Source organism: Mobula hypostoma, chromosome 6 (genome assembly GCF_963921235.1).
Source record: "Mobula hypostoma chromosome 6, sMobHyp1.1, whole genome shotgun sequence".
Lineage (NCBI taxonomy): Eukaryota > Metazoa > Chordata > Chondrichthyes > Myliobatiformes > Myliobatidae > Mobula > Mobula hypostoma.
This window is the reverse complement of record NC_086102.1, coordinates 167221949-167245995: the sequence shown is the minus strand read 5'-3', so window position 1 is coordinate 167245995 and position 24047 is coordinate 167221949. Positions and strand designations below refer to the sequence as shown.

The following is a 24047-nucleotide window of genomic DNA, read 5'->3' as shown; positions in this document are numbered from 1 at the left end:
ATGATTTAAGTTTGATTAACCCGCTTCCATAGAAGCTCATCATCTAGACAGCTGTAACTTCAACTCCTGGTTATTGTTAGATGCACCCTAATTTACAGCCATACTTTTCTTTCCACCTCAATGCAATACATTACAATTTTGATGTTAAGACAGAGTTAAAACTCAGTGGTTCATTAACCCTGTGTTCAGTGTTCGTTGACGACAGTTGATCACTTTGGTAGTAACTGCTATTTCAGTGCAGAATCTTTATTGTAAAGTCTGCTGGAGATAAATCTGTTGATGAAAGCTGGACTGCAGTAAATCTAAAAGCAAGTGGCATTTTATTTTAGAATTGACAATATGGCACAAAACTGCTTTGATGGTAGCTGCCCTCTTGTACTCTAAATTTGTTAGGTATGTTATTATTTCAGAAAAGGAAATATTTTCTTTAACTCCTGCAATATGGTGTTTTCATGTACTTCTCTGTACAAAAGACTGAAATTGCGAATATTCAGCAGCAACCAATATTAACGTTGAACTGATTATCATAGCTAATTATTGAAAGCTCTCTAAACAGAATTTGAATATTTGCAATTTTGTAATAAATGTTTTAATTTGAAAGTTAGTGTACCAAATGGAAGTTTTAAAAATGGCTGTCTGCGTGGTTCTGAAATTAAACACCTGTTCTGTGATTAGAAATTAGAAAATAGAATTTGTTAGGGGATTGAATAACAAAACCAAAAGAGTGGAATTAGATTTTTTAAAAAGTAAAATAAAATTATTTCAATACTTGGCACAGTATTTGCATATGAATAGTGACTATAGAAATACCGTCAAAAATATACCTAAATACATTTAAGCAACATACATCAAAGTTGCTGGTGAACGCAGCAGGCCAAGCAGCATCTATAGGAAGAGGTGCAGTCGACGTTTCAGGCCGAGACCCTTTTAATTTTCTTTTAACACCAGTAAAACTATTGACAGTATACCTCATTATATTATCAATAGCTTTTGTTTTGCTTTTGCTTTTCCAGGAATTATGGCTTCCCATTTGCTGTGGTTGATGGAGCCCGCTCTCGCATCATCTTTGTTTCTCATACTTCTCTCACCACATCTCTTCCCAGACAGAATAGAGATATATCCCTCATCCTTACCTTTCACCCTATGAACCAGGATATCATCCTTCACTTCTATTAACTGCAAAGAGACCCACATCACCAGCTACGTCATCTTCTCCCAACCCCTTCCTGCCTTCTGCAGAAACCAATTTCCATGACTCTGGTTCACTCACGCTCATCCCTCACTGAGCCATGTCGTCTTCCCTTGCCATTGCTGTAAGTCTAACACTTGTCCTCCCTCTCCACCTTCCAGGTTACCCAAAGAGCCCTTCCAGGTGAGACAGAGGTTCATATGCACCTCCTCCAACCTCAACTACTCCATTCAGTGCTCCTATGGCCTCCTCCACATCTTTGAGATCAAGTGCAAACTGGGCATCAGTTTCGCAGAACACTTACATTTGGAATCGCACTGCCCACCTTGAGCTCCATTGCATTTCCCAGTCCCTCATTGCTGTGACCATCCTTGGCCTTCTTTACTGTCAGGATGTGGTCCAAGCTGGAGGAACAGCACCTCATGTTCCACCTGAGTAGTCTACACCCCAACTGCATGAATATTGAGGTTTTTTTTCATTTCTAGGTAACTTTCTCCTCTGGTGTGTTTTTTTTTTACTTATCTCCCTCCACTGTCTCCCCACCCTTTGATCCTCCTGATGTCCTCCCGTCTTTTGTCTTTTCCTCATAACTCACCAACCCCACTTCATCCATCATTGTCCTTTCCCCTTCCTGTTTCCATCTGTCCGCTACATACGTACTGCTCACCTACAGTTAACCCACCCTTTCAACTGGTTCCATCTGCCATTCACATCTCTCAGAATGGTTTCCATTCTCAGCACCTTATCAGAGTTCAGCACTTGTAGCCCTTTGTGTCACTGTTTATTTCAGCTGCTTCCAGTGTCACATTCCATTCCCCCCATCTTGCTCTATCCGTTTTCCTTTTTCCACATTCCTCTCTTTATCTGCCTCAAAATTGTTATTCACCTGCAGCTATTTTCCAACTCCACCTCTGCTCCCCTCCCCTAACTGACACAACCTGCCTGTTATCAAACACCGCTTTTCAATCCACCACTCATCTCACATTCCTTTTCCTCATTATACTGTTTATATCGCCTCTCAGCTCTCTCTCGATGCTGGATTTTGACTCAAAACGTTAATAATTCCTTTCTTCCTGCAGATAATCTTTGACCTGCTGAGTTCCTCCAGTAGATTTTTGACTGATGATAAGGCCTGAAAGTTTAAAATTTCTTGAGCCTCTTACCATTTTCACTATTATTTTGACCCCCTGCAATCTGCTTCCTTATTTGGATTAAAGTCATAGTGTCTATTGCACTACGGTCTACGGTCCACCTTTTCCATAACCCCTGAAAACTCTCTTCTCCAGGTACTTGTCTAGGTATCTTTTAACTGTTGCAGTTGTTCACCTCAACTACTATTTCATTCCAAATATGCACCACCTTTTGCTTGAAGAAGCTGCTCCTGATTTTCCTTTTAAGTCTATCGCCTCTGATCTTAAAATCATGTCCTCTCGTTTATTGCACCCCATCCCTGGGGAAGACACTGTGGGCTTTCACCCTCAAAATCTTCTGTACCTCTGTCAGGTCACCCCTTCCCTCCAATCGCAAATTAAAGGGAATAAAGTCCTAGTCTACACAACCTCTTCTTGTAACTCAGGCCCCCAAGGCACCATCCTGGTAAATCTTCTCAACACTCTTTCTAGTTTAATAACACCTTTCCTATGAGAAGGCAACTAAAACTGTACACAATACTCCAATACTTCACTAGCATCCCATTTAAATGCAACATAAGTTCCCAATTCCTGTACTCAAGTCCCTGATTGATGAAGGCCAGCATTCCAATTGCCTTCTTCACCACCCTATCTGCCTGCGATGCTACTTTCAGCCATCTATGCACTTGGACTCCTCGTTCCCTCTGTTCTAAAGCACTCCTGGGGCCCTACCATTCTGGTTTGTTTTCCCAAATTGCAAGTACCTCACATTTGTCTGGTTTGGAATCTATTTGCCAGTCCTCAGTCCACATACTAGGCTGTTTAAGATCCCCCTGTAATTTTTTCATACATTGTACACTGTCTGCAACACCAGCTATTGTATTATCATTTGCAAACTTACTAACCACATCCAAATCATTTATATAAATACCAACAATGAAGGTCCCACCACTGATCACTGTGGCATAGGACTGGACACCAGTGTGAATAACCTTTGTCCATTGCCTGCTGCTGTTTCATATCTCTATTTCTTTAACCAAAACTCAGGATTACAAATGTCACCTTTTCCAATATTAGGATTTCAAAGTTTGTTCAGATAATTGGTCAGCAGGAAATCTGATCTTTCAACCCAGTGAACCACAGGAATTTCACAGCAAAACTGACCCATTTGACCTGATTTTTCTGTGCTGGTACTAAAAGAGGAAATTCCTTCCTACAGCTTGTGATCTATTGCACTGCAGATCACATCCAGTAGTATCAAAATGTGAGTGGTGTTTCTACCTCTACCACCACTTCAGATCATGAGCTCCAAAGCTCTCCAATTTTTGGAGTCAAAAAATTCTTTTCCTCATTTCAGTCTACACAATCTATACCACCACCTATTTTAGTATTCATAGACTTAGTAACTATGTCTTGTATATTCACATCCAAATAGCAAAGTTCTCAGCACCAGCTTCATGGCACAGCACTATACACAGGCCTCTAATTCAAGAACAACCATCACCCCCTGGGCCAGTTATGAATCCAATTTGTTATGTCCCCCTAGATCCCATGCAATCTGACCTTCTAGACTAGTCTGCCATGACTGAGCTTGTCAAAGGCCTTGCTAAAGTGTTCTCTGAAAGTGGCCTAATGTGCTTTAGAATTCCCTGTGCTGTAGTCATTAGTGTTTCATGTGTCAAGTTAGCACAGAAAAGCAAACTTGCAATAAAAACAGAAAATGCTGGAAACCCCCAACAGGTGTCTCTGACCTGAAATGATATCTCTGTTCTTTCCACAGATGTTGTTCAGGCATGCTGAGTTTTTCCAACATTTTCTTTTTTTATTTTGGATTTACAGCATTTTTAGTTTTTTTAGATTTTTGTTCAGTAACTTTACTGTGTACAACGTGCACTACTGAAAATAATATTTTTGGTTGTTCAACAAATCATTCACAGTTATGTGTTCTTCCATTTTACGATTGTTGTCCTTTCAGATCTCTTATAATATTTAAATAACTTTCTCTTTCAGATTAACTTCAGTATTAAATTGGCTTTGTCTTATGTAATTTCAAATATGTAATCTATTATTAGAAACAGATACTTTATGGTGATGTGTACAGAAAGTTTGAAGTGTCACTGGTCAGTTTCAACAGAGATACCACTATTACAGGGTAATATTGACTTAAGGTAATCATTCTGTCTCTGTGTATATATTATTTTTCAATAAATGTATCTGTATTTCCACTTTAAGATGATTCCATGTGATGTAAAATACAGTTATTATAGTATAGAGTTTCTGGTCTTGAGAAAATGTTCATTTTAAAATTATGTAATGTTAAGGTTTTGGCTTTGATTTTATGTAAAGCTGTCAACAAAGTGACATGGGGTGGCAAGCACACCTGCAGAGATTATTTTAATCTTTGGTGTCACGTTTCTAGTTTTGTGCTTGAACAGCTTTGGACCCCTACTATGACAGACTGCTTTCAGATTAATAGATTGTTCAGTGTATAAGTAATTTCTGTGAAAGGATGTGCGTCTTCTGTGTCTCAGTGTGATTATTTTTGAAAAAAAAAGCTTTCATTTTTAAGTAGCACAAAAGCTATAATTGGTACACTTTGTACGGAAGTGTCAGTGTATGAGAGATCGGAATCACTATGAATTCTTTTTAAGCATTTCTTCCCCTCTGCACCACCGCCTCCTCAGTGGGGTCATGCAGATCACTAGCTTCTCCTGAAATGGCCATTTTCTCTGGCAGGTGTATTATACCCTGTGTTTTCAGATTGTTTTTTCTTTCTGAATGGATGGCAGGTTGATTGCTCTGGCTACATTCTCAGAGAAAGGGCTGACAAATGCAGCAGTGCTTGCTCAAAAGGCAGTGATTACTGTTTTCCTTTGCAGCTGATTGAAGCCCTTGAAAGGAAAAATTTTAACTTTCCAATTTGGTTGCAAGTATGAGCATATCTGCAGGATATTGAAATTGTTCATGTTATCAACCCATTTCTGTAAACTTGTCAGAATGGTAGGCAAATTCAATTCATATTTACTGTTAAATTTACACATACGATTATCATTTTTATAAAGCAAAAGTTAATACCGTAGTGTGCATTTCACCACTATTTTTCTAAACTCTGGGGGTGGCTTAATTACATTTATTGTCTGCATAAATGTGTTTGTTGTAAGGACTCGAAAATCCTTATAACAAACACATTTGTGTTAGTGTGGCTTGGCAGCTGTTGTAGCCTTCATGATGTATTTTATTCAGTCTTCAGCCTGAATAGTTGCCTTTAACTCCCCTGGTGGGCCAGTAATTACAGTCTTGCTGTTGGAGAAAATGTGATTGGAGGCAGTCAGGCAGAAAATTTTGTGCCATCCCAGTGCCACTTTGTACTGGAGAACATAATCTCAGTAGTACCATCTGTTCTTTGTTGTCTAGTCATCTGGACTAGCTGCTGGGACCTGATTTGGGCAGCTGGTTCCCATTCTTTGACCAGCTCATTTCATGTAGCCCTCAGTAAATAAACTGACTTGTCAAACCAATAGCTTCCAAAAATCTTTGTATTCAGTTTCTCTAGGTATAGGAAACCTTCTCGGAGGTAGGAGCGGTGAGAAACACGTAATGAACTAGTGTGGAATTTGAAATTTAAACCACATGAATCAAGGCAACAGGAGGATGGCAAAAGTAGAACTAAATTTTAATAATAATTAAATTTGGTCATGTAGATTTGGGCAACTTTTTTTCCTAATCAGTACAATGTTGTATGTTTTTCAAGATTGTCCAATAGAGACTCATCTTCTGCTTGCTTATTGCTTACTTAACAATGCAATCAATTCCATAATTCCTGCGATCAAAGAAAATAAAAGCAGCAAATGGAAAACTTTTGCTTCCAGATTGTATACCTTCCAAATTGTGCTTATGAAATTATAGCTTCATTTTGGCTTGTTGCAAATTCTAGAATTCTTTATCAGTGTTGTGAGAATATTATCAACACAAGAATTGCAGCACTTAATAAAAGGTTATATATTCCCAGTGTCACTAAGAATGTTTTGCATTACACACATTTGCAAGGAATTACGAAGACAATATTAGTAGAGGGATTCATTCGTTTTGGTTCAGATTTAATTCATTCAAATATACCAAGCGATCATAGTAAACTTGAGGAGTTGCATGCTTTCACAGGCCCTGAGGCATTTTGTAATCATATTGAAGGAAGTTCGACATGGATGCTGTGTTCTGTGGATTTCCAGTGAAGTGCCAGTATTCCTGGAACACCAAGGCAGGAACTGCACTAAAAGAGACTTTGGACTCGAGAATTAGAAGCAGGCTTTGACTGAAGGCCTCTGATAAGACCAAGATCTCGAGAGAATTGAATAATGTGACAGGATACATCCGTGGCAGTGGTCAAAGAAATGGCAGCATTAGGATAAACTTTCACTCCTTTCCCCATTGGATGATTGGATACTTTTATTTTCATTTTTAAAATCTTTTTTATTGATTATTATTAAAGATCAACAAAAAATACATTAAGGTAATCAAGTCAGTATGTCAATATGTACAATGAAGAATTAAATTAGCAAATAACTGATTAACAAAGCCAAGCAATATATCAATAATAATAAGAAAAAATAAAGTGTTAAGAATATTTTTTTGAATGAAAAAGAAAGAACCCCTACTAAGAGAAAAAAACTCCCTATTAACTTAAAAAAAAAAGGGGGAAAAAACCCATTAGGAGCACAACCCTGGACCCATACGTTATATGTGTTTTTGGTTATATTGGGCTGATAAAAATGAACGACCACCTTGGGCTGATTTGGAATTGAAAGCTGTGAAACAGTTTCACTTAACCTCGTTATTAGGAGCTTCTCTACCTGTACAACTGGCCAAAGTTGCTAATTTAAATTTATATCCTGTGATTAAGCAGTCATTACAAATTTGGTTCTAGTTTTGTAATTTTTTTAATCTCAAAAAATTTAAACTTTTTAGTTTAATTTATCAAGATTATTTATTTGAATCTTCATTAAGTGATCCTACCTTTCTTCTTTGGAGGAATAAAGGAATTTATTCCTTCATGGATCTGTTCCAAGATGGCCGATGGATGTCTTTTGAGAAATTAGTAACTAAATACTCCCTCGTATTCACATTTCCTGCAATATCTTCAGGTCAGACACTTCTTACAAGAATATTTAAGTAATTTTCCATATATACAGGATTCTGACCTGTTAGATATTATTTTAGAAATGAACCCTTTAGTGAAAGGTTTTATTGGGAGAATTTATAATTTATTGTTACAACAGCACAATTACCCTTCACTTAAGATTAAGCAAGATTGGGGGAGAGAGCTTAACGTGGCCTTGATAACAGAGGATTGGATGCAGATCTTGAAGTTGGTTAACTCTTCTTCGATCTGTGCCAGTCACTCTTTAATTCAATTTAAAATTGTACATCGCCACTATTTGACAAAGGAGAGACTATCTGAAATGTTTCCTAATGTTGATAGTCGGTGTGAGAGACAGCTACATTGACATATATGTTTTGGTCGTGTTCTGTATTGAAACATTTTTGGAAATCTATTTTCTCTACAATTTCCGAAGTTTAAAAAATTAATTTACAACCTAATAAATTGACAGTTTTGTTTTGTATAATCCCTCAACATATTCATGGTATTTCTCTATCAGACCAACATGTAATTGCATTTGTTACATTATTGGCCAGAAGGGCTATTTTGTTGAAATAGAAAGATGCTTCTGCTCCTACTTTAATACAATGGTTCTCTCAGGTGATGCTGTGCCTTAGTTTGGAGAAAATCAGAAGTCGAACTTTTGATCCTCGATTTGATTTCGAGAAAAGGTGGGGTTCTTTTGCCCACTACTATCATCTGATTTGAGTTAATTAATATGGTTTCCTTCCAATTTTTGCTTAAATGGATTTGAGTTGGCGGATTGATGTTTTTCTTTTATGGAAGCTTGTACTTTTATTTCATTCTATGGAGTTTGCTTGAGAGAACCGTGTGGAAATTTGAGATGGAAAGCAGATTGCTTTAATTATGGATAGCCGATGCAAATTTTTGCCTTGTATTGTTTGACAATGGTTTCTTCTTCAATTTTTGCAATTCTAAAATGACCTAGTTATTTCCTTTTCTAATAAACTAGAATTTGTTTTATCAACCAAATTTCTTGGCAGTCAATTAACTAAGTTCTTTTTAGAACATAAGCTCCAGAAAACAATTAAGTAGAATGTGCCATTCAGAAGGAAAACCCTACTTGAAAGTCTCTTTATTAGTGATAAAATTAATTAAAATAAATTTGTAAGTTGAATCCTGGAACACCATTTTATAAAGAGTAAAAGCTACCCCTGATGTTCTACAACATTCAAGAGTCCATGATCTGCTTTCATTTGGTTAGTATAAATCAGAACGAGATCACGAGGCTGTTGTTTAAAGCATTAAATATTATCATGTGCTTATACCTTATTTTATAATAAAATGTTTTGAGAGGTAATGTTTGACTGTCTTTAACTGAGAGCTGAAGCTTCTTCTGCTTGTTGATTTTGATATAAAAGGTTTTAAGATATCTAATAAAGCAGAATATAAGAACAGAGGAATATTGAGGTTCTGAAAGATACCGTACATCTGGAAAATCTTTGCTCAGTCAGTCAACCCCAGTATTGGGTTGGCTGGGGGTGGGGCTGATGGCTAGGTGCTATATTCATAGGGAAAGGTACTGGTCATTACTTTCCTCAATATGAATCTGTGTCATTTGCACGTGTCGAGAAATGTAAATTGATAATACATAAAATTTGTGTTTAAAAATTCCTCAAAGCTGAATTTTACTCTGTCAAATTTTTGGGTAGGATTTGTAAATTCTATAAGGTAGAATTTCTGTTACCCAGACAGCCATATGCAAAACTTTTGAAGAGTTTTCTTTATTTGTTGGCTTGTTGAATATTGTTAAATAAAACATTACCGATGCAGCTCCATTACAAGTGCAACCCTCCACACCATCGAGCCCATCTTCAAGAGGCGATCCCTCAACAAGGTGGCATCCATGGCAAGGATCACTTCTTGGCCTCTTCTGGTTATTAACATGGGGGAAGAGGTACAAGAGCCTGAAGCCCCATACTTAATGATTCAATAACAGCTTTTTGCCCTCTGCCATCATATTTCTGAATCATCCATGAACACTACTTTGTTAGTTTTATATATTTTTTATAATTTATAGCAATTTTAAGTTTTTGTTGCTACTGCAAAAAAAACCACGCTATTTATATCAGTAATAATAAAACTGATTCAGATCCTGGAAGGATAAAGATTGTCAATGTGCATGTTGTTTGACATTCTTCTTCAGACTATTTTCTCTTTCCGCTTATCTGTATTTCTTTCTTATTGTATTTGTTTATGATGCTGCAATGATAACTCATGTCTATAGAATGATAAAATGATAGAAGTTCAAAAGCCATATTTGAAATTCTGAAGTATTTAACTTACGGTACCATCAAAAAATAGAACATATTCAGATAGGCTTCTTTGGTGTTTTTTACATATCTCAAATGGAGTCCAAGTGTATGGTGAAACATACTTTTTCCCAGTTTTCAGATCTATTTGATTTACAGCTAATAAGCTGTGAACAAGATAAAAAGCTGCTAAGTGTCAGTACATCTGACAATAGAAACGTCAAATGAAGTGATTGTCATGCCATTTTCAAGATAGAATGAAGCTATTAGATAGTTCATTGCCTTGACATTGATGGCCTGAAGATTATGAGTAATAATATAGCTCTTCAGACAGTTGCAATTTATCTTTCTCCATTTTTAATAATGATCTTAGAAATATTTCTTGAGATAATCAAAATTTACATGATATTAACTTCAGAAAAGGCACATTTAATATGAAAACTTCAGGACAATATCAAAACAATGTAATGGGAGATGAGGTGTTTCAGAATGTCTGAAGGACTACAGTATTGAATTTCATGATTGTTATGTTTCAGCAGAAGAGGAGGAGGAGGAAATTGTACCCAAGCAAGTAGTTGAACCAGAACCAGTACAAATACAGAAAGAAGAAGATAAAGAAGGTATTTTGGGGTGAAAATTGTTTTGAAAAGTTCTTTAAAATTGAAATTTGTTTTAAATGCTTTGGGTGCTTAGTCCACAAATACAGATTTCTTTGTATTTGCCATTGTGTTCCAGAGCATTTTGTTTATTTATGTCAGCAGAAAATTCCTTTACAGATCAGGCAAACAAAAATTTTGCAAATAATGAGTATTTATTAGCTGAGTTTGAGGTTCTTAAATTCATCCTGGGGAAGACAGATATTGAAATTTTGCAAAACAATGTCAGGAGTTAAGGAACAGCCATTTTTCTGATTGAACCTTATCCATGTAGTATTCTCCCATGAGAGTGGGTTTAAGTTACCCCAGTATATTTGCAAAGCATCTTATAATTTCCCAAGAGATCATATATTCCCTGATTTGTTGTTGAAAATTTATTTGATACTGATTTCCTTTTAGAGTTTGTATTTCCTTGGTCTACTTAATTTGACTTTTTTTAGTTGAGATCATATTTGTTATTCTTATGACTTTTTAATGCAGATATATTTCAGTAAAACTATTTTAACTGTCTCAGCAAAAAATCCATAGATTTCCAGTTGAATGCAATATTGCATTAACAAGGCTGCATTAAACATTTTGTGCTCTTATTGAAATTAAGCAAGTTTATCTTTTGAGTTTTAACATTCCCTGTTCCTCCTTTTAATTTCCATCAATATTTTGTGATATGGTGTGCTTTCATTGTTGCCAGTTGTTGCATTATGCAGTAGCGTAGTGGTTACCACAGTGCTTTACAATACAGGTGACCTGGGTTCAATTCCCACTGCTACCTGCGTCCTCTGGGTGCACTGGTTTCCTCCCACACTCCAAAGACGTACCAGTTGACAGACCTCAATAACTAAATAAATTAGTCTAAGTAGCAATTCAAAGCTTGGAAAGGACATGAAGAATGACTTGGGAATATAGACTAGATTAGAGGTTGGATGAAAATTCTAATTGAATCTAATCTTTTCTTGATATTCACAAGCTTAATTACTAAGGCTTTGTAAGGCATTGGTCAGACTGCATTTAGAGTATTATGAACAATTTTGGGGCCCTTATCTGAGAAAGGATGTGCTGTCATTGGAGAGGGTCCAGAATAGGTTCACAAGAATAACCCCGGGAATGAAAGAATTAATATATGAGGAGTGTTTGATGGCTGTGGGCCCGTACTCATTGGAGTTTAGAAGAATGACAGGAAATCTTGTTGATACCTATCAAATACTGAAAATCCTAGATTGAGTGGATGTGGAGAGAATGTTCTCAATAGTGGGGGAAGTCTAGAATCAGGGGCACAGCCTCAGAATATAAAGGATGTCCCTATAGAATGGAGATAAGAAGGAATTTCTTTAGCCAGAGGGTGGTAAATCTGTCGAAGTCATTGTCACAGATGGCTGCAAAGGCCAAGTTATTGGGTATATTTAAATGGGGGTTGATAGGTTCTTGATTAGTTAAAGCATCAATGATTATGGGGAGAAGGCAGGAGAGTGGGGTTGAGAGGGAAAGTAAATCAGTCATGATGGAATAGTGGGCTGAATGGCCAAAATCTGCTGCTATGTCTTATGGTCTAATTTTTAGGGCTGTCAATAAATTTTAAAATAGCTTTAATTCTGTACTTCCTTGGTAACTACTTAAAGTTCCACAGCCTTGAGATGCACACACCATCCCACACCTTCAACACTTTTCTTTGCCTCCTGCCACTGGCTTGGGACCATGTCACCCATCATCAGATAGATTTTTTCATTCACTACTGTTTTGTCATAAATCAATATTGCAAAAGGAGAGAAGCAAGGATGTTGCAGAGGGGTGTCAGGATTTGAAAAAGAGGCAAGCTTGTCCATGCTTGAGAGTTAATGAGATCATGTTGGATGAGGTGTAAAGAAAGAGAGAGAAAATGAGGAAGGCAGAGTGAAGGTGGGAGAGTGCCTACTTTCTTCCATCTCTTCACCCACTGTGTTTGTCTGCCCTCCTTTCCCTTCTTTCTCACTTGCCCTGCCCATCAGTATCGAACTATGTATTTCCACTATATTGCAGGTTCTAAAGATTCATCCTTGTTTTGCACCATCACACGGAGACACTTATGTAAGGACACTTTTGGCTAATTAGTATGGAATAACACAACAATTAAGTTCCTGGGTCCATCTCTCAGTGACCCAGGTTAACAAACAAGACTTGAATTTAAAATCTGCGGTGGCGGCTATGGCTTTCAACCTGGCAATTAATCTGAATTTTTATTAAATGCAGTTTGCCTTATAGTTAATTAACACAAAGCTACTAGATCATCATAAAAAATCCATGTGGTTCAGTAATGTAATTCAGGTGGGGAGAACTGTCATCTGGTTTTTAAGATTTATTCCTGACTATTAAAATGGAGACTTCTGTTAAAGAAAATACAGAAGTTAACACAAGATCTGTGGTCAGAATGCCTAATTATATCTTATATAGATATATCTTAAAGATGAAATAGAATTTTAATTTTGGTAAGGTTAAGATGCTAAATAGATTTAATATTTATAGAATGTAAACAGTTATGAGATTCTGAAGGAGGAAAAAAGCTTTGTTTACCTCATTTTATAGGTGTACCTCATGAACTTACAGAAGAAGAAAAGCAACAGATAATTCATTCTGATGAATTCCTCACATTCTTTGATCACAGCACTAGAATAATTGAACGAGCTCTTGCAGAGCATAAAGACTTGTTTTTTGACTACAGTGGCAAGGATTTAGAAGAAAAAGAAGGGTAATATTTAAATCCTTTACTGCATTTCTAGTGATTGCACTATTTCTGGTAAACAAATCAATGGTTTTGACTGCATTTTTTTTCCCAATAGAGAACTCCAAGGTGGAGCTAAACTTTCTTTAAATAGAGAGTTTTCTGATGAACGCTGGTCAAAACATCGTGTTGTTACATGCATGGACTGGTCACCTCAGGTAAATTGAAGACTTTTTCATGCATTTGAATTGTACAAAATATCTATTAAAAGTGGGCCATTTTGAAAAGTCTGATTTTTATTGTTGATCCAGAGAAGTTTTAATATTTATCATTCATACTTTATACTTTATTGTCACCAAACAATTGATACTATAGCATACAATCATCACAGCGATATTTGATTCTGCGCTTCACGCTGCCTGGAGTACAAATCGATAGTAAATATTAAAAGTTTAAATTATAAATCACAAATAGAAAATAGAAAAAGGAAAGTAAGAACATAGAACATAGAATAGTACAGCACAGTATAGGCCCTTTGGCCCACAATGTTCTGCTGACCCTCAAACCCTGCCTCCCGTATAACCCCCACCTTAAATTCCTCCATATACCTGTCTAGTAGTCTCTTAAACTTCACTAGTGTATCTGCCTCCGCCACTGACTCAGGCAGTGCATTCCACATACCAACCACCCTCTGAGTAAAAAACCTTCCTCTAATATCCCCCTTGAAGCCATGTCCTCTTGTATTGAGCAGTGGTGCCCTGGGGAAGAGTCGCTGGCTATCCACTCTATCTATTCCTCTTATTATCTTGTACACCTCTATCATGTCTTCTCTCATCCTCCTTCTCTCCAAAGAGTAAAGCCCTAGCTCCCTTAATCTCTAATTATAATCTATACTCTCTAAACCAGGCAGCATCCTGGTAAATCTCCTCTGTACCCTTCCCAATGCTTCCACATCCTTCCTATAGTGAGGTGACCAGAACTGGACACAGTACTTCAAGTGTGGCCTAACCAGAGTTTTATAGAGCTGCATCATTACATCACGACTCTTAAACTCTATCCCTCGATTTATGAAAGCTAACACCCCATAAGCTTTCTTAACTACCCTATTCACCTGTGAGACAACTTTCAGGGATCTGTGGACATGTACCCCGAGATCCCTCTGCTCCTCCACACTACCAAGTATCCTGCCATTTACTTTGTACTCTGCCTTGGAGTTTGTCCTTCCAAAGTGTACCACCTCACACTTCTCCGGGTTGAACTCCATCTGCCACTTCTCAGCCCACTTCTGCATCCTATCAATGTCTCTCTGCAATCTTTGACAATCCTCTACACTATCTACAACACCACCAACCTTTGTGTCGTCTGCAAACTTGCCAACCCACCCTTCTACCCCCACATCCAGGTCGTTAATAAAAATCACTAAAAGTAGAGGTCCCGGAACAGATCCTTGTGGGACACCGCTAGTCACAATCCTCCAATCTAAATGTACTCCCTTCACCACCACCCTCTGCCTTCTGCAGGCAAGCCAATTCTGAATTCACCTGGCCAAACTTCGCTGGATCCCTAACTTTCTGAATAAGTCGACCGTGTGGAACCTTGTCAAATGCCTTACTAAAATCCATATAGATCACATCCACTGCACTACCCTCATCTATATGCCTGGTCACCTCCTCAAAGAACTCTATTAGGCTTGTTAGACACGATCTGCCCTTCACAAAGCCATGCTGACTGTCCCTGATCAGACCATGATTCTCTAAATGCCCATAGATCCTATCTCTAAGAATCTGTTCCAACAGCTTTCCCACCACAGACTGGTCTATAATTACCCGGACTATCCCTACTACCTTTTTTGAACAAGGGGACAACATTCGCCTCCCTCCAATCCTCTGGTACCATTCCCATGGACAACGAGGACGTAAAGATCCTAGCCAGAGGCTCAGCAATCTCTTCTCTTGCCTCATGGAGCAGCCTGGGGAATATTCCGTCAGGTCCCGGGGACTTATCTGTCCTAATGTATTTTAACAACTCCAACACCTCCTCTCCCTTAATATCAATATGCTCCAGAACATCAACCTCACTCATATTGTCCTCATCATCATCAAGTTCCCTCTCATTGGTGAATACCGAAGAGAAGTATTCATTGAGGACCTCGCTCACTTCCACAGCCTCCAGGCACATCTTCCCACCTTTATCTCTAATCGGTCCTACCTTCACTCCTGTCATCCTTTTTTTCTTCACATAATTGAAGAATGCCTTGGGGTTTTCCTTTACCCTACTCGCCAAGGCCTTCTCATGCCCCCTTGCTCTTCTCAGCCCCTTCTTAAGCTCCTTTCTTGCTTCCTCAATAGACCCATCTGATCCTTACTTCCTAAACCTCATGTATGCTGCCTTCTTCCACCTGACTAGATTTTCCACCTCACTTGTCACCCATGTTTCCTTCACCCTACCATTCTTTGTCTTCCTCACCAGGACAAATTTATCCCTAACATCCCTAAACATCGACCACATGTCCATAGTACATTTCCCTGCAAAAACATCATCCCAATTCACACTCGCAAGTTCTAGCCGTATAGCCTCATAAGTTGCCCTTCCCTAATTAAAAATTTTCCTGTCCTCTCTGATTCTATCCTTTTCCATGATAATGCTAAAGGCCGGGGAGCGGTGGTCACTGTCCCCCAGATGCTCACCCACTGAGAGATCTGTGACCTGACCTGGTTCATTACCTAGTACTAGATCTAGTATGGCATTCCTCCGGTCGTGCAAAAAAAAACGAGAGGCAGGTCCAGATATTTGGAGGGTACGGCCCAGATCCGAGTCAGGATCCATTCAGCAGTCTTATCACAGTTGGAAAGAAGTTGTTCCCAAATCTGGCCGTACGAGTCTTCAAGCTCTTGAGCCTTCTCCCGGAGGGAAGAGGGACAAAAAGTGTGTTGGCTGGGTGGGTCGTGTCCTTGATTATCCCGGCAGCACTGCTCCAACAGTGTGAGGTGATTAAAATGTCAAGATAACTGGTGTCTAGTCCCCAGAAAACTTATAAATTGACACTACTTCACATTGCTTAAGTAATCCAACATGATCCTAAATTTAAAAAATGTATGAAACCAACTTTTTGTATTACACCTGTCTGGGATCCTGTTTTATGTTTTTCTTATTGTTAAAAATTAACCATTGTTGGGAACTCTGATTGTTTAACTGAAGTTAAACAAGAACCAGCAATTAATCAATCAAGAGACCCTTTTTGCAGGTACTAGTTCAAGTCTAATTGATCAATTATCATCAAAAGTAATATTCCGTCTGGTTTTGATTCTGTTGTTAATTTGCCATAAAGCACAGAATTAAATAAAATAACACAATTATTTCTGTTTTAATATAGCTTAAGTCCATGTTCAGTGGAAGAATTTTAGAGCTTGTATGTCAAAGTGGGATTTCCACTTTCTGGTATAGAAATTAGTGATTATAGAAACTCAGTTTTGCACATTTGTTGCCATCATATCAATTAAGAGCTCTACAGGTTTCCCCCGCCATCCGACGGTAGAGCGTTTCCATGAAACAGTTCGTAAGTCGGAATGTCGTAAAGTGAAGAAGCAATTATCATTTATTTATATGGGAAGAATTTGTGAGTGTTCGCAGACCCACAAAATAACCTACCAAATCATGCCAAACAACATATAAAACCTAAAGTAACAGTTACATATAGTAAAAGCAGGAACTATATGATAAATACACAGCCTATATAAAGTAGAAGTACTTTTCTACAATCATTGCTGCACTGTTCTCAGCTGTGAAAATTTCACGCAAGTGCTCTCGGCAGAAACACTCTCTCCAGTAACCCTCAAGCTATGAAGCTGCCAAATCATACCAAATAACACATAAAAATACACAGCCTATATAAAGTAGAAATAATGTATGTACAGTGTAGTATCACTTACTGGAATTGGTTCAGCGCCGAGCACACTGATGGTGATGTGTTAGGCTGAGTCGTCGGAGTTTGGGGTGGTGCAGTGGTCCCTAACCTCCAGGCAGTGAACCGATACCGATCTGCGGAGAATGCAGCGGTAGCCGGGATGCACCCAGCACATCTTTAAGAAAAAGCTGAAATAAACAAGCTAATTAATTACGTGCCGGGCAGCACCTAATTAATTAGCTTGTTTATTTCGGCTTTTTCTTAAAGATGTGTTGGGTGCGCCCTGGCTACTGCTGCATTCTTCGCGGCAATGTATCGGTCCGCGGCCCTGGGGGTTGGGGTGGTGGGACACTGGGGTGTCATCTCATCGTCGTCTGTTTCCATCAGGGCAGGCAGGTCATCTTCTACCTCTGCCTGCCTCGATGTCGAAGGTCGAGGTTCGTCATCTGCAGTGGCTGATGTGGAAGGCTTGAAAAACGACAGTATGCTTGACTGCTTAGCCTCGCACATTTTTCTATCATACAGTTCTTTGTAAGCACTCAAACCATCTTGCAAATATACCCTAAACCGACATACCCTTTCAAAATTAAAGTCGTACTTCTCTGCAATCATCGCAGCGAAAATCTCACGCAGTTGCTTCATGTTCAGTTCCTGGACGACTTCACTTTCGGTCTGTTCGCTACTGCATTCAGTTTCGATTGTTATCCTTTCCTCTTCCAATTGCATCAGCTCTTCATCTATCAGTTCTTGGTCATGGGATGCCAAAACCTCTTCAACATCATCTTCGTCATCTTCCACAAGCCAAGCTCAGTTTGTCCTTACTTCGTTCACCACGATTGAAACGCTTAATTATGTCTAGTTTTACGCTAAGTGTAACATCCTTACGAGCTCTTTTAGGCTTTTCCAATACCTTAGAACTCATCTTGCTAATGGCTGCTCACAGGCACATGTTTAAGCAGTACGGGCTAGAATGCAGTTCCGGGGGAGGAGCTTGGCTGCTCGGGATGCGCACTGCCTTTTATCGCGTGCTGCCTTTTTTCGTAACAGTGAAAACGCCTTCTGTTAGCGAAAACAGGTAACTAATGTAGGTCTTTCGTAATAGCGAGGTTTCGTAAAGCGAACGTTTGAAAAGCGGGGCACACCTGTATAATCTAGATAAAATTAAGTTTAACCTTTCATAGACTGTGGGATTGACTTGTCTGAACAAAAAGAATAAACATTAATGAACTGTGTAGACTTTGTGCAACTGAAAAATAATTTTTGTGTTTTAGATCGGTTTCATAGACAGAGAACATTACAGTATAGAAACAGGCCCTTCAGCTCACGAGGCTGTGCTGAACTAATTAAACTAATGATGCCTAATTTCACTAATCCCTTCTGCCTGCACGTGTTCGGTATCCCTCCATTCTCTGCATATTTATATATCCATCTAAGTGCCTCTTAAATACCTCTATCATATCCGCTTCTACCACCACCCCTGGCAGCGTATTCCAGACTCCTACGTGGATTCTGTTTCAATAGTACTCATTTGTTCAAGAAAAAAATGAAGAATTTCGAAGTCCTGGTTGGTTAGGGGTTGACAGTGCTCATTTGTAGGGGCAAAAAAATGCATCAAATACAAATATCTGAGAAAATAACAGAAATATGAAATAAATTTATTGTACTAATGTCATTTATATGGCTTTTCCAATAACATTTTTAAACCACAATGATACTTGTGCATTAGTGGTGAATTTGTAAAAGGTGAAACACAGTTTGATGATTAACAATACCATTTGAATGAGAGGCTTGCAAGCAGTTTTGTTTCAAGGGTTAGTGTTAACCATCTTGAATACAGAACAGTGCAGCACAGGAAAAGGCCCTTCAGTCCACAATGTCTGTACAGAATGATGCCACATTGAGCCAACTCTCTTCTGGCTGTATGTGATCCTTCATTTCCTCTATATTCATGTGTCTTATCTACAAACCCCATTTCTAGAGAAGTTGGGATATTTTCCAAAATGCAATAAAAACAAAAATCTGCGATATGTTAATTCACATGAACCTTTATTTAAGTGACAAAAGTACAAAGAAAAGATATTCAATAGTTTTACTGACCAACTTAATTGTATTTTGTAAACATACACAAATTTAGAATTTGATGGCTGCAACACACTCAACAAAAGTTGGGACAGAGTTAAAATAAGATTGAAAAGTGCACAGAATATTCAAGTAACACCAGTTTGGAAGACTCCACATTAAGCAGGCTAATTGGTAGCAGGTGAGGTATCATGACTGGGTATAAAAGTAGCGTCCATCAAAGGCTCAGTCTTTGCAAGCAAGGATGGGTCGTGGCTCACCCCTTTGTGCCAAAATTCGTGAGAGAATTGTTAGTCAGTTCAAAAGGAACGTTTCTCAACGCAAGATTGCAGAGAATTTAGGTCTTTCAACATCTGCAGTACATAATATTGTGAAAAGATTCAGAGAATTCAGAGACATCTCAGTGCGTAAAGGGCAAGGTCGGAAACCACTGTTGAACGCGCGTGATCTTCGAGCCGTCAGGCGGTACTGCCTAAGAAACCGTCACGCTACTGTGACAATTATAGCCACCTGGGCTCGGGAGTACTTCGGAAAACCATTGTCACTCAACACAGTCCGTCACTGCATCCAGAAATGCAACTTGAAACTGTATTACGCAAGGAGGAAGCCATACATCAACTCTATGCAGAACTGCCGGCGAGTTCTCTGGGCCCGAGCTCATCTCAGATGGACCGAAAGACTGAGAAACTGTGTGCTGTGGTCAGATGAGTCCACATTTCAGCTAGTTTTCGGAAAAAACGGGTGTCGAGTTCTCCGTGCCAAAGATGAAAACGACCATCCAGATTGTTATCAGTGAAAGGTGCAAAAGCCAGCATCTGTGATGGTATGGGGGTGCATCAGTGCCCACGGCATGGATGAGTTGCATGTATGTGAAGGTACCATTGACTCTGAGGCGTATATTAGGATTTTAGAGAGAAATATGTTGCCATCACAGCGATGTCTCTTCCCGGGACATCCATGCTTATTTCAGCAGGACAATGCCAGACCACATTCTGCACGGGCTACAACAGCGTGGCTTTGTAGACACAGAGTGCATGTGCTTGACTGGCCTGCTGCCAGTCCAGATCTATCTCCTATTGAAAATGTATGGCGCATCATGAAGAGGAGAATCAGACAACGGAGATCACGGACTGTTGAGCAGCTGAAGTCTTATATCAAGCAAGAATGGACAAAATTTCCAATAGCAAATCTACTACAATTAGTATCCTCAGTTCCAAAATAATTAAAAAGTGTTATTAAAAGGAAAAGTGATGTAACACAATGGTAAACATGCCCATGTCCCAACTTTTGTTGAGTGTGTTGCAGCCATCAAATTCTAAATTTGTGTATGTTTACAAAATACAATTAAGTTGGTCAGTAAAACTATTGAAAATCTTTTCTTTGTACTTTTGTCAGTTAAGTAAAGGTTCACGTGAATTAACATATCACAGATTTTTGTTTTTATTGCATTTTGGAAAATATCCCAACTTTTCTGGAAATGGGGTTTGTAACAGTCTCTTAAATATGACTATTGTATCTGTTTCCATTACCACTCCAGCAGCCTATCCAGACACCTACATCATCTTGGCAAAATGAGAGCTTGCTCCATGAATCTTCTTTAGCATTTCTCCCCTCACCTTAAATACATATCCTTTAGTACATGATATTTCTACCTTGGGAAGCAGATTCTGATTCTCTGCCTCTGCCTCTCATGAATTTATAAACTTCTGTCAGTTCTGTCCTCAGCCTTTGCCACTCCAGCAAAAACAACTGAAGTTTGCCCAAACTCCCCTTATAGCTCATACCCTGAAATCCAGGTAGCATCCTGGTAAATCTCTTCCCCTTTCTGAAGCATCCACGTCCTCCCTGTAACAGGGCTACCAAGAATTACATGCAATACTCCAAGCATGGTCCAACTAAAGCTTTATATAGCTACCACACGTTCCTGGCTTTTAAACTCAGTGCTTCAATTAATGAAGGTAAGTATACCATATACTTTCTTTACCACCCTATCTGTTTACATGGCCACTTTCAGTGAGCTAGCGACCTGAATCCAAAGACCCATCTGTACATTAGTGCAGCTAAGTGACTACTTTCCCCTTACATTAGATCTCCTAAAGTGCACACCTCCCACACTTGTTCAGATTAAACTCCAACAACCACTTGTCTGCCTATACATTCTGCTGTAACCTTGCTGCTTTGAATGTTTATAGAAACATAGAACGCCTACAGCACAATACAGGCCCTTTGGCCCACAAAGCTGTGCCGAACATGTCCTTACCGTAGAAATTACTGAGGGTTACCCATAGCCCTCTATTGATGAAGGCCAATGCACCGTATGCCTTATTAACCACACAGTCAACCTGCGCAGTAGCTTTGAGTGTCCTATGGACTCAGACCCCAAGATCCCTCTGATCCTCCACACTGCCAAGAGTCTTACCATTAAAACTATATTCTGCCATCATATTTGACCTACCAAAATGAACCACTTCACACTTATCTGTATTGAACTCCATCTGCCACTTCTCAGCCCAGTTTAGCATCCAATCAATGTCCTGCTGTAACCTCTGACAGCCTTCCACACTATCCACAACACCCCCAACCTTTGTGTCATCAAACAGTTTACTAACCCATTCCTCCACTTCCTCATCCAGGTCATTTATAAAAATCACGAAGAGTAGGGGTTACGGAATGGATTCCTGCGGCTCACCACTGGTCACTGACCTCCATGCAGAATATTTAATTTGTGAAGCAAATTATATTATAAATGATATTTTTTTAAAAAGATAAATGAGATTGAGATTAGGTAAGAGGATGTAAAGACACTTCAAGGAGATAGACACAAGATGAGCAAGAACACGGCAGATACAATTTGCTGTGTCATTTCCAATTGTAATTCCTATTGGGAATCCAGATGGCTTGACATCAGAAATATCGGGCAATATTTGCTGCACTCCCTTGACACTATAGGATCAGCTTCCTGTGCTCCCCTTAAATTTGCCAGGACCCTATTTCCTTGTTCTCTTTCAACAGTGGATTCATTTGAAAATGCATTATAATGCTGCACAAATTAAAGATGTGTTGGGTTAGGGTTAATCCAGGCTATTGGATATTATTCCTGTCGGAGGGCTTCATCTGATGGAGTTGCCTTCATGGTCTAGCAGACATCAGACAGCATATTCTGAGGCGCCATCGCTGGAACACTGATTACTTTAGTGGCTTATTAGCAGACAAAAGATTCTGATAGAGGCATTTTGAAACTATTCTCATATATTTAATCATGAAAAATTTGATTTCATAAACATCCAACATACTTTGGCATTATCTTTGCAGAAAGGATAGGCTATATACAGTAAATGGTGGCCTTGTACTGATAGCCACATCATGGATGACTTTAAAAAAAAAATGTCCCTGTTATGATGAACACTCAATATAGGCCTAGATTCAGATTTTAATAACTTCTAAAGGGCTTTGTTCTTTATTGGTGAAAGCAATAACAAAACCTAAACCATAGTGTAAACTGCAGTTGTAATTCTAGCAACTAAAGATCACATGCTAAATTTTCAGCTTTAATGTTTATGAATTTCATAATTATCTTTAGTTAATAAACAATTATTTTATATTTCTTATGACTCAACAGGAATTCTTTGAATTCCTCAACTGTTTTCTTGTGCTCATTTTAATATTTGCAGCAGACTTCAGCTACGTCTGTTTGAAAGTGATGCACATCAAAGTTTTAACTACCATTCAGAGTACTCTCTCTGACTGAAGCAGTTTAGCTTTCCGGACATCCATGCTTACCCCATCTTCCCATTGCCTTAACAGGGAAAGAGTGCCTTTTGGCCTCACCAACCACTCCATGAACCTCTGCATCCAACACATCATTCTCTGCAACCTCCACTATCTTTAATGGGACCCCACCCTACCACTAGAGACATCTTTACCTCACCACCACTCTCTGCGTTCTACAGGGATCACTTCCTCCATGATTCCCTTGTCCGCTTGTCCCGCCTCACTAATCTCCCTTTTGTAACAGAAATGCTACACCTGCCCATTCACCTCCTCTCTCACTTTCATTCAGGGCCCCAAACATCCCATCCAGATGAGGCAACAGTTCACCTGCGAATCTGTTGGAGTTGTCTATTGTATCCGCTCCTGATGCAGCCTCCTCTGCATAAGACAGAAGAGCAGAATTAAGCCATTCAGTTCAGAGTGTGCTCTGCTATTCCATTTTAACTGATTTATTATCACCCTCAACTCCATTCTCTTGACTTCTTCCTGTAACCTTTGACACCCTGACTAATCGAGAACCTATCAATCTCTGCTTTAAATATACTGAATCACTTGGCCTCCACAGCCACTTGTGGCAATGAATTTTACAGACTAACTACCCTCTGGCTGAAGAAATTCCTTTTCATCTCTGTTCTAAATGGATGTCCCTCTATAGTCTGAAGCTGTGCTTTTTGATCCTAGACTCACCCACAAGAGGAAACATCCTCCCTACATCTACTGTATACAGACCTTTCAATATTTAAAAGGTTTCAAGGAGATTCCTCCCCCCTCCCCATTGTTCTAAATTCCAGTGGATACAGGCTCACATTCATCAAAGGCTTATCATACGTTAACCCTTTCATTCCTGGAATCATGCTCGTGAATCTCCTTTGAACCCTCTTCAGTGCCAGCACATCTTAACTGCTCACAATAGCCAAGTGCAGACTGACCAGTGCCATATAAAGCCTCAGCATTACATCCCTGCTCTTATATTCTAGTCCTCTCAAAATGAATGCTAACATTGTATTTGCCTTCCTTACCACTGATTCAACCTGCAAATTAATCTTTACGGAATCCTGCACAAGGACTCCCAAGTCCTTTTGCACTTCTGATTTTTGAATTTTCTTCCCATTTAGAAAACAAGTCTACACCTTTATTCGTTTACCAAAGTGCATGACCATACACTTACCTACACCATATTCTATCTCCCATTTCTTTGCCA

The 24047-nt window shown here is 38.9% G+C and overlaps 1 protein-coding gene across 4 annotated transcripts in view; it reads left to right on the top strand.

The window, feature by feature from the left end:
- LOC134348585 (cytoplasmic dynein 1 intermediate chain 2-like) overlaps positions 1–24047 on the top strand; it is a 105627-nt gene that overhangs the window by 61372 nt on the left and 20208 nt on the right. For 2 of the 4 annotated variants that reach the window (XM_063052182.1, XM_063052184.1), the window contains 3 exons: positions 10287–10367; positions 12957–13119; positions 13211–13310. In XM_063052182.1, the coding sequence (XP_062908252.1) occupies positions 10287–10367; positions 12957–13119; positions 13211–13310 (344 nt within the window). Of the gene's footprint in view, positions 1–10283; positions 10368–12956; positions 13120–13210; positions 13311–24047 lie in introns of all 4 variants that reach the window. The other 2 variants (XM_063052181.1, XM_063052183.1) reach the window with 1 other exon arrangement.